Source organism: Podarcis melisellensis (genome assembly GCF_964234715.1).
Source record: "Podarcis melisellensis genome assembly, chromosome: 9".
Taxonomy (NCBI): Eukaryota; Metazoa; Chordata; class Lepidosauria; order Squamata; family Lacertidae; genus Podarcis; species Podarcis melisellensis.
Window position 1 is genome coordinate 57,145,583 of NC_138541.1, and position 11,739 is coordinate 57,157,321.

General features: G+C 44.8%; 1 protein-coding gene across 1 annotated transcript in view; it reads left to right on the plus strand.

Moving 5' to 3' along the window:
* The window catches only part of SLC30A9 (solute carrier family 30 member 9), a 30,200-nt gene extending 19,816 nt beyond the window's left edge, over positions 1 to 10,384 (plus strand). The window contains exons 11-18 of the mRNA XM_081924528.1: positions 1,524 to 1,659; positions 2,308 to 2,347; positions 3,427 to 3,498; positions 3,845 to 3,952; positions 5,630 to 5,795; positions 6,026 to 6,155; positions 7,534 to 7,647; positions 9,309 to 10,384. Coding sequence (XP_081780654.1) covers positions 1,524 to 1,659; positions 2,308 to 2,347; positions 3,427 to 3,498; positions 3,845 to 3,952; positions 5,630 to 5,795; positions 6,026 to 6,155; positions 7,534 to 7,647; positions 9,309 to 9,353 — 811 coding nt within the window. The 3' untranslated portion in view covers positions 9,354 to 10,384. The remainder of the gene's footprint in view (positions 1 to 1,523; positions 1,660 to 2,307; positions 2,348 to 3,426; positions 3,499 to 3,844; positions 3,953 to 5,629; positions 5,796 to 6,025; positions 6,156 to 7,533; positions 7,648 to 9,308) is intronic.
* Positions 10,385 to 11,739: the final 1,355 nt, after the last annotated feature.

Genomic DNA, 11,739 nt, shown 5'->3' on the forward strand with positions numbered 1-11,739 from the left:
ATAATTTATTATTTATACCCCGCCCATCTGGCTGAGTTTCCCCAGCCACTCTGGGTGGCTCCCAATCAAGTGTTAAAACAATACAGCATTAAATATTAAAAAACTTCCCTAAACAGGGCTGCCTTCAGATGTCTTTTAAAGATAGGATAGCTGCTTATTTCCTTCACATCTGAAGGGAGGGCGTTCCACAGGGCGGGCGCCACTACCAAGAAGGCCCTCTCCCTGGTTCCCTGTAACCTCAACTTCTCGCAATGAGGGAACTGCTAGAAGGCCCTCAGCACTGGATCTCAGTGTCCGGGCTGAATGATGGTGGTGGAAACGCTCCTTCAGGTATACTGGACCGAGGCCATTTAGGGCTTTAAAAGGTCAGCACCAACACTTCGAATTGTGCTTGGAAATGTACTCTCTCAGGACTGGTGTCATGTGGTCCCGGCGGCCACTCCCAGTCACCAGTCTAGCTGGTAGATTAATTCTGGATTAATTCTAATTCTGGATTAATTGCAGTTTCCGGGTGACCTTCAAAGGTAGCCCCACGTAGAGCGCATTGCAGTAGTCCAAGCAGGAGATAAATAGAGCATGCATCACTCTGGCGAGACAGTCTGTGGGCAGGTAGGGTCTCAGGCTGTGTACCAGGTGGAGCTGGTAGACAGCCACCCTGGACACAGAATTAACCTGCACCTCCATGGACAGCTGTGAGTTCAAAATGACTCCCAGGCTGCACACCTGGTTCTTCAGGGGCACAGTGACCCCATTCAGGACCAGGGAATCCCCCACACCACACTTAAGTAGGGTTTTGTTTTTGTTTTTTTAAACACCCTCAAAATACATGAGAGCCGATATGATTTGTAGCTACCCAGTGGGCTCCAAAACATGGGGAGACACCAGGTTTCTGCTTTTTCTTGTAAGACAGGGACAGACAGCCACGTTGCTTTCAAGGCCGATATATGACAGCAGGTGATCAGGGGGTCCCATGCCAAAGGGCAAGCCAGACCCAGCAGTGGGCAAGTCCTTCGCTGGAGTCCATCGGATATCTATTTACACACACTCTTTAACACAGAAATGCGCACACAGGCACACACCTTCCTCCTCTGCGCATGTACACACAAACTCACCCTCCCCCTTTCTGGCACAGACACACTCTTTAGCCTCCTCCCACAGCGACTGGGATGCAGCCAAGATTACTGAGAATGGCATCACGGAGATAGTGGTTTTGGGTGCGTTGGTGTCTGGGACTGGGCAGAGGAGGAATGGTGCATTTTAAATAAAAGGGCACATTCTACTCATGTAAAAACACACTGATTCCCGGACCGTCCGCAGGCTGGATTTAGAAGGCGATTGGGCTAGATCCAGCCCCTGGGCCTTAGTTTGCCTACCCATGCCCTAGAGAGCTGTCTGCTTGTCAGTATAGAGACAGTCCAGACTTGGGTGGACCAACGGTCTGACTCCATACAAAGGAATTTTGTACACAAATATTGCATGCTCTCTCTCTTTCTCTCTCCTCCTTCTCCCAAATCTCCACCCAGATATGGCTTCACAAACATGCGCTACATTGCATCCCTGATCAGTGGCGTTGGCATTTTCATGATGGGCGCAGGCCTTTCGTGGTATCACGGCATCATAGGTCTGATGAATCCTCAGCCCATAGAATCTCTTCTTTGGGTGAGTCGTCACCATCTTTTGAAAACTGCAATGCTTTAGTGAAGTTTAGTATCGTTAGCCTGCTGTGCTAGCAGAACAGCAGCGTTGGACACAGACAGTGGGTAGTTTTTGCGGGGCTCGCCTTGCTGTGTTTGATAACTTCTTTTACTTTGGGGGGCGAAGGCAGGGAAATGGGTAAGCTGGCAGCGTTTGGGCTGCAGAAAAAGTAATCCATCTTGGTCTTTAAGTGAGTATTGTAAGAAGTAGGGCATGTTTTCAGGCTGTAAAGACAGAGACCACGTCTTAATGCTAGGTCTCCTTTTTTTCGATGCGATAAAATTTTGATTTTGGATGCAATATGTCAATAGTGTTGCATATTATGGTATGCCTGAGTTACCTCTGCTTCAGAACTAGGAAGTCACTACTGCTACAGAGCATCACCATTGTAATAGTCTGACCAGTTTGGCAAAACACAGTCCTGGCCCTTAGCCTATGAGTCAGGAGACTAGAGTGCTTCTTGAGATTACCACAGTTTTGATATTTTGGCTCCCCTGCTTCCGTCTTGTCTTGCAATATAGGAAGTTGTTTTTTATTCCTGAAAAAAACCAAACTACTGTTTTCCCCCAAGGCATTCTACTGTATAACTACATTCTTCCCTATTACTTCTAGGCTTATTGTATTTTAGCAGGATCACTGGTGTCTGAAGGAGGTATGTATTCCAGTGGGAAAATGCATTGTTACTTTGCCATTACTTTGCTGATGCATTAATAGTTTTTTTAAGGCTTGAACTTGCTTCTAAGTGAGCATACAGAATTAAGCATATAACATTTCAAGCTATTATAGTTTAACTCTTTAGCATGCAAATCTAAAGTGGTGTGTGTGTGTGTGTGTGTGTCCTGGGGGATGAAACTCCTGCTTGCCTCACCTGCCCAACTTCTGACACGGAGGGCGTTTTGTAAATCTATAAATAAAACTTGTGATTTGGCATCTAGGTGTGTTGATCAGAGCCAGTGTGGTGTAGTGGTTAAGAGTGGTAGTCTCGTAATCTGGAGAACCGGGTTCGCGTCTCCGCTCCTCCACATGCAGCTGCTGGGTGACCTTGGGCCAGTCACACTTCTCTGAAGTCTCTCAGCCCCACTCACCTCACAGAGTGTTTGTTGTGGGGGAGGAAGGGAAGGGAGAATGTTAGCCGCTTTGAGACTCCTTAAAGGGAGTGAAAGGCGGGATATCAAATCCAAATCACTTAAGTTAAAGAACTTGATGCAAAGAAATGCACAACTGGTGCTGTGAGAGGGGATTTTTGTCGATGGGCTTCTCGGATTGCACAGCAAACATCTTTTGAAAGAGACCAGATGAAAAAAGCAAGTCTCTGATATTGGCATGGAAATCTGCAATTCAGAGGAATAAAGAAGGGTGGTTTCCCCCAAATTCTTAGGCTCATCTCAGGCAAGAATTGGATATAGAACCATAGTTGCAGGCAGTTAAGCCAATCTGAACTGGATATCTTAACTCACTTAGTCTAGAGCAGTGGTTCCCCAACTCCCCCCTCCTCATTTGAAAGTTTGCTGATAGTGGACCACTTAATTATTATTATTTGCCTGTTGTGGCAATTACAGTACACTGTATGCTGTATGATTTTTTACTCGTGTTTCTATTGCTTCTTTTATTTCTTATATTGTATTTTCTTTGCTGTTTTACCTGGTATCATTCTCTTTTCATCAGGAGTTGAAATGTTTCCCTTGTGTTCTTTCTCTTACTGAAACAATTATTTCACCGCTTTTATTCCAGCTACTCTTCTTGTAGCTATAAATGAAATTCGAAGGAGCGCTCGGGCCAGAGATGTATCCTTCTACCAATATGGTACGTAACATGAGATGAATTTACTCATTTTGTAAAACATAGCAAGAAGCTGTTCTGGTTTCGTTTTTACTTATTTTGAATTTGTACAGCTTAATGTCTCCTGTATTGTTCATAAATGGGAAGAAAAGCCTTATCGTTCATTAGTGCTTCCGGAAATTTGTTGCTACCAAGGAAATAATAACTATTGAACTCTGAGATATCCGTAGAATCATATTTTAAAACATTATCAACATTTAACTGTACTTTGCAGCAAACACTTTATTAAAAGCTTTGGCAAGTTTTCATTTGTTTAACTCTTGTGTGGCTGCGTCAGCACCTCACTATTGCACCCATGTTCAATCTTCAGTCATGCAGGCTCGTGATCCCAGCACAAATGTTGTGTTGTTAGAAGATACCGCAGCAGTTCTGGGCGTGACATTAGCTGCTACTTGTATGGGTCTGACTTCTCTTACAGGTAAGCCTTTCTATGAGTTTGAGTCCTGGCAGAATTTTCTTCTAACTTGCAAGCAGGGCAAGTTAGAAGAAGCTAATCTTCTTCTAAGGCAATTGACACCCCCCCCCCCCCCGCAGTAATAATCAAGTGCTTAAAACAAACTGAGGATAAGTAGACAAAACTTTCCTGGACTGGAGTGCTGCAGGTTGGAGATTTGAATTCTGCTTCTATAAAACCCTTGCACATAGAAAAATTGCACGCTGGGGGTCAAGGCTAGTCTAGAACTCCACTGATCTTGTGCAATGTTCTGACAGCAGGCTAGTTTTGCTCTTCCATTCTCATGCATTTTTCCTTTTTCGTCCTGACTTTTAGACTGTAAGTCTGTGGGCAGGGGCTATCTTGGCTGTGTGTGTGTATTTAAGCATCATTATTGATCATGATATGGGACGCGGGTGGCGCTGTGGGTAAAACCTCAGCGCCTAGGACTTGCTGATCGCATGGTCGGTGGTTCAAATCCCCGTGGCGGGGTGCGCTCCCAGCGTTCGGGCCCAGCGCCTGCCAACCTAGCAGTTCGAAAGCACCTTCGGGTGCAAATAGATAAATAGGGACCGCTTACCAGCGGGAAGGTAAACAGCATTCCGTGTGCTGCGCTGGCTCGTCAGATGCAGCTTGTCACGCTGGCCACGTGACCTGGAAGTGTCTGCGGAAAGCGCTGGCTCCCGGCCTATAGAGTGAGATGAGCGCACAACCCTAGAGTCTGGCAAGGGGTATCTTTACCATTATTGATCATGATTAATACAACTTTTTCTCCCCAAGAGCGGGTTAGAGCAATTTTAATTCAATGGAGACCTTAACTGGCCATTTCTGCTCCTACCTACCATAACTCCCTCCTCACCCTTCTGGTTAGTGATGACTTTTATATGTGTGAATTGCATAATACTCTAACTTACATTCGTCACTCTTGTCCCATCCATTACGTGGCGTTGGGAGCAAGCCAGCAGTAAATCACACTGTGCAAGTTGGAGTTAACTTTTTTTTTAGCAAGAATGCAGTCTGCACAGACTTGTTGAAGTGTCGGGTCTAATGACTACAGAAGCTCATCCCCAGTAGGTCTTGCCTCTACTGGGCAAGTAGGATCAGTTGCTGAGAGCGAAAGTCCCCACCTCCACACAACCCTCTATTGGAGCAATTGGAGACTGTGCCTGTATGAAGCCAATCTCTCCTCCACCCATTTCATGCCTCTTCTGGTCCTGGGAGATAAGCGGGGAGGGGAGCTTGTTGCAGACACCTATGAGTCTTCACCAGCCAAACTCCCTTCTGCCTCTTGGCCTCCATCTGCTTCAGCTTCTGCCTCTGATTCTGGGCTCCTCTCTGCCACATACTCTCCCAGCTCACTAAGCCCTGTTGCCTCTTCAGCTTCCAGCACCTCTTCCCTCCCCAGTCTTCTCCCTCTGCCCACTCATCGTTCTCCCGCCACCAATCCCCAGGCTCTGAGCCTTCTTCCCTTGGTATTTCCCCAGCTGGTTCTTTCCATCATTCCTCTGCACCCAACCAACCCACAACATCAGGTTACGTAGCGAAAAGTGAGTGCAGCATAGCTTCATCCCTAAGTGATCATCTCCGCCGAGAGAAATGGAGAAGGCACACAACAGCAATCCCTTTTGAGAAATGAATTTGTGTCTGTGTGTATCCTTTCAGGTAACCCATACTATGACAGCCTGGGGTCCCTTGGTGTGGGGACACTGCTGGGAGCTGTATCAGCCTTCCTTATTTACACCAACACTGAAGCTCTGCTGGGAAGATCCATCCAACCTGACCAGCTACAGAAACTTACAGAGTTACTGGAAAGTGATCCTGCTGTAAGGTAAGAGAGTTGGGTGGGGAAGGATCTATTTGATGGCAAAAAACATCAACAATAAAGACAGAGCATGTAATGGGTGGAATAATGAGTTCTTCTTTCAAGTTAACTTTGGATTTATTTATTTTTATGGGAAGAAAGTCAGTTTTGGGTCATGTGGCCGTTTGCTTGAGCAGCTCGAAACACCTAATTGTTTTTGCTTTGTCCCACCACATCCTACAAAATATTTGTCTCAGAGCCATTCATGATGTTAAAGCCACAGATATGGGAATGAGTAAAGTGAGATTCAAAGCAGAAGTCGACTTTGATGGACGGGTTGTTACTCGGTCTTACCTGGAGAAACAAGACATTGAACAGCTGCTACAAGTATGCATAAATACGCGTGGTTGTTTTCAGTAGTTTTTTTAAGTGCACTTAAAAAACCCCAAATCAGTGGAATATGTACTTTGTATTTATACACAATTCCTCTAAAGTTTATAGGCTGTATACAAATCTACGTTGTGGGTTTTCAAGTGGAAAGCTGGCGTAGAACACTTTTGATAAGTACAGTGGAACCTCTATTATTGAACGTAATTTGTTCCAGAAGACCATTCGACTTCCGAAACGTTTGAAAACTGAAAGCGGAAGCCTCAGTACAAATAGGGAAACTCAAAACGGAAGCCGCGTGGCATGTTTGGCTTCCAAAAATCGTTAGAAAACTGAAGCAGTTCTGGGTTTTTGGTGTTCAAAAGCCAAAACGTTTGTCAACCGATGTTTGACAACCGAGGTTCCACTGTAAATACAACAGGGAATTATTTACAATGTAGCTTTACTTCACAGCTCACAACAACATAAATGAGGAATTGTTTAATCCTACGTTAATGAGAAGGGGATTCTTTTTTGGCTGAGCTGATGTGATGCCTTAGAATGTTCACAGACATTCAGCTCTAGGAAAGTTAAAACAAATGGAATGTAAAAGGCTAACTTTTGCCTGGATTGTGTCCTTTGTATTTAGTTCTGCTCTGATAATTCGGTTTTTAACATGGTATGGTTTTCATTACCATAAAACATCCTTTTTTTTGTGTGTGTGTGTGTGTGTTTAAAAGGAAGCCTTCTTAACTTCTAAGAAGTGTGTTCTTAAAAATGAAGGATATTGTAAACGGTGTATAATAGGGGTCTGCTTGTAACATCTAAACAGAAAACTGTGCTAAGCTAATTCATATTCTGCACTGAGGATTCTGCAGCCTGAGTGAGTAGTGCAGTTTAAGCTAGTTCGTGTTCATCTCCTTAGTGGTTGTAAGCATGTTTCTGCATTTCTGGAGAAGGACAGCAAGCTGCCTATGCTTTATCATCTCCCTACCAAAAGTTCAAATAAAATTCTGGCTTTGGAGATTTCACCAGGCGTTGCCTGTAGACTTTGAAGCTTAACCTTGCACCTGTATGCATTAGAAACCTGGTTTTTAAAAAAATAAATAAAAGCCTGAGATTCTCAAGGGTCCTTAGCTCTGTGGATTTTCTGCACCTGCTCACAAACTTGGAATATACATAACATGAATATATCCAGTTAATAGATATCACTGCCAGCTGACAGTCCAGTTCTGTGCCAACACTGAGTTTAAGTGAAAATAGGTTCATTCTCCCATTTTTATTAAGCATGGCATGACCCATTACGTGAAAAAGTCTTTGCGTTTACAAGATAGGAAAGCATATTTGTTATTTCTCCCCTTGCCACTTTTTAAAGCTTGCTTGCTTAACTTCACGGCAGGAAATCCAGCAGGTGACGACTCCTGAAGAATTAGAGAATTTCATGCTGAAACATGGCGAAAATATAATTGACACGCTAGGGGCAGAAGTCGACCGGCTTGAGAAGGAGCTGAAGGTAAGAGTTTGGCTGGTGAAAAGGGAGAAGAAGAACCGGCCTTGGCGGGAAATGCTCTACTTCTGTAATTGAGGCTCTGTTAGGCGAATATGCCCATTTCAGGTTCACGGGTGGTTAAAACGTTGTAAACAAAGACCCAGAGCAGACATGGGAACCCTGTTTCTGTCCAGGGGCCAACATTCCCCTATGGACAACATTCTGGGGCCCGCACATCAGTAGTGGGCCACATGGAAAAGCAAGCTACCGTATTTTTTGCTCCATAAGGTGCACCTGACCATAAGGCGCACCTACTTTTTTGGGGGGGGGGAATTCAAGGGGAAAAAATATTTAAAGGGAGCGCTGAGCAGAGCCTGTATGCATCCCAGGCTCTGCTCAGCGCTCCCTTTCATGAGCCGTGTGGAGCGTGTGTGTGGCGCTTGCGGGCTTTTCCCCGTGGAGGGAAAAGGGCAGCCCTCCTTGGGGAAAAGCCCCCCAGAGCCACACACACACACTCCATGCAGCTCTTTAAAGGGAGCGCGGCTCTTGGGGGCTTTTGCGGGAGGTGGGGGAAGTGAAAGAGCCTCGCTCTGTCCCTTCTCCCACCTCCCGCAAAAGCCAGGGATAGCCGCGCGAAGCCTCCCCAGGGCAGCGGGATGAAGGCTCCCCGCTGCCCTGCGGAGGCTTCGCGGCCTACCCCAGAGCTGCTCAGGAGCTTGTGGGGGCTGGCGGGGGAAGCCCGGGCCCCCCCAGCCCCAGGGACCACACATTCGCTCCATAAGACGCATAGACATTTTCCCTTAGATTTTAAGAGGAAAAAAGTGTGCATTATGGAGCGATAAATACAGTAGTTGCCCTACCTCCAAAAGCCAGGGAAATAAAGATGCATGATCAAAGTTCAGGGACACCTTCCAACCAGGCACAAAGTGCAGAGAGTACAGGGATGGTGTGTGGCCTGGGAAGAGCCCCAAGGTCCAGAATGAGAGAGGCCCAGAGGCTGGAGGTTCCCCATGACTGACCTCAAGGCTCTTGTCTTGGCTTCTCTGGCCACCTCATTTTGGGAACAGCCTCCTGAAGAAGCCCCACTGCGATGGAAGGCAGCACTTCAGAAGAAGTAGCTGAGGATGCCTACATCAAGAATTTGTTGTTCACCGTCATGGATGCTTTAGTTTAGATTCCCTTCCAACTCTTCTATGATTCTACTTGCCCAGAAACGTTATCATCAAGTCCACAGGGACAAAAGTGGAGCAGTGAGTGGAGTGTTGAATTTGGAAGGGAGAGGCCTGGATTCAGGTCCCTGCTCAGTTGTGGAAGGTGTTATGTGGCCTCTGGTCAGTTCTTAGCTCTTCACCTCGCAGGCAGTTTTTCATGGTAACGTGAGTGTCCGAGAAGACCATGGAAAGCACCCTGAGCTCCTCAGAGACAGGATGGAATAATAAAATGTTAAATCCGAATGATTTATTTTGCATGTGTTCAGTACTGATCACACACTTCTTCCAGGGAGCTCAGGGTCGTGTATATGGGATTCTCGCTTTTCATCCTCTCCTCAGCATGGGGAGGTGAATCACTGCCAAGAGAACCTCTGAGCAGAGCTTGCCTCAACTCAAATCCAAGATTTGATCCATTGTGCGGTGTTGACATTCTTCCCACGTGCTTGTTTAAAAGCATTATGGTTTTCGTTTCAGAAATTGAATCCTGAGGTGCGCCACGTGGATCTGGAAATATTGTAGTCTACATGGAAGCAGCTTTTAAAGTCTTCCGGATCGGCCGAACTGAGGAACGGAGCAGCATCCGAAACTGCCGGGATCTCAAAAGATGTCATCACATTTCAGCTTTCCGATTCTCTCAGTGCTGGTTTTCCTCGCAGAGTGAACGGCTTCCTTTGAACTGGTTTTCCAGGACAGCTGGTTGCCGCCTGAAAGCGTAGCGGAGAGGAATACTTGGGACTAGAAACTTTTAATTTAAATAAGTTATTGAAATGTCATTTTCTGAAAATGCACACTATATATTTGCTGCCCTAGACCAAGGTTTTGTATCTCATTTGCACATTAGCTCTGATGCAGCTGCTATTCTTAAGCGTATATTAGAGTGCCATGCCCAATTTTAAAGGCTTCGCCCCTCCTTGAGTCAAATGGCTGTGCTCCAATTCTGTCGCCTTCTCTGGCTTTTCATGTTATGAACGTAATGAGAATTCTGTCCTTTCCCCCAGTATCATGAGCTGGTAACCTTCCTCCTTGTAGTATTTGATGGTTCTTGACAATTTGATCAGACCCACTTGAGCGATCCCATTCGTTGTTCTAGAGCAAGCGTGCAGAGAGTATATGAGTAAATAGGAACTTATCATATGGCTCCTTCCTTTCAGTAGTGTTGTGGTCCAATAGTTGCTCCCAGCAAAGCCTTCAAATATTCCACCCATGGAATCGGGGGAAATGGCATTGTTTTGTAGCCACTGCTGTGTTGCGTCTCCCTAATAGTTCAGCCTAATCCCCTAGATGAAAGTTGTAGGTATCACTTGGAATGGTGGGGGGGGGGGGAGGAGGCAATTGTGGGATGGCATCACCTTCTATTCAGAATCTTAGGGTTGTATTGTTTTATCATCCATTTGGTGTGGAACATTTAGCATGCTCTAAAATGCACTGAGGCTATTTATAAAGAGGCTCAGTCATCCAAACAACTGTGCAACCAATTCCATACACCTAGGATGACTTTAGGCTTGTGTTTCTTAAACAGAAAACTGTTTTCAAAACAGAGGGTAGTTTATTATATATATATAAAAAAAACAGCTCCACAATAATTTAATGCCTCTGCTTTTTGAAGAAGACACAGTCCAAAATCCCTCTAAAACAGCACAAAGCAGAATTGGAAACAACCATTTGGATTCCAGCCAGAATATTTATTTCTAACTTGCACTGCTTATGTCGCTCTGAATGGCAAGCTATGGTTTATAACATGAAACTTCTAGTCTGTGGGGAATAAAACAGTGACAGTTCACTTAAACGTAGAAAGTTCAGTACTGGGGCTTTGAATATTGTTTGCAGTGGGAGCCAGGAAGAAATGGGAATCCAGATTGCAAGCTCTTGAGGCTGGGTGACAATCCTGGCACTATTTAACTTGGACGAATTTTGTAAAAGTCAGAGGAAATGTACTCTGAAGGTAAGTGGTATAAGAGGACTGTAACCTTTATGGTTAGCAGAGGCTAAAACCGAACATGAATCATGCAGGTTTGGGGCTGGTTCACACAGACATATACGCATCACTCAGCACTCGGTGTGTAAGCTGACTTTGTTGCTAGGTAATGTCATGCAATTTTATCCGTCTTTAGTCCTGGATCTGTGATGACTTTTATAGAAATGTGTCACCATTTGATGTCTGCAAACGTGATGTGCACACACGTGCCAGCCAGCTCTCAGTAAGCAAAACTTCAGTGGTAAAGTTGCATTGTAAGGGAGGTACTTTAAAAAAATAGGAGTTGCTTATTGGAATGACGTTGGCCCGAAGGATGAATCTCCAGATTCAGTGGCCTTGATAGTGCTGTGGAACAATGATACATAAACCTGCTGTGCAAAGCAAGATATATGGATAATAATAATTTTTAAAACAACTGTGCTGGAGACCAACATGGATCAGCATTGCTTACTTTCTAAATTTAAAATGTCGCTTTTTAAAGTAAACATGCCAATAAAGGCCAATAACAAAAGTAAATGTAACTTTGAACTAGCATTCCTCTTGACAACATGAAAATTAACAACAGCATGCGTTTTTATGGTACTGTTTTGGATTTTAGGTTTCAGAAATGTACATATTGTAATTAGTACGTAATGATAACTTTATTACATAAATTTAGAAGTAAAGGCGCTCTTTGGTTTTTTAAATCTTGATTTCTCAAGGGCAATTTCTTAGTAAATGCTTAATTGCAGCTGAGTGTCCTCCTCGCCCCCAAATTATATTATGGGCAACCTGTTTTTCAATCATTTGCACTTCAAACAGGCATCTTCCAGCCTACAGGGAGCTTCTCTACACACACCTCTGGTAGAAGCAAAGGTTAAAGAGGTATGCACATTAAAACAAACAGAGATGTAACATTCAGTTACGTATGCACGTCTATTGAATGGTTCT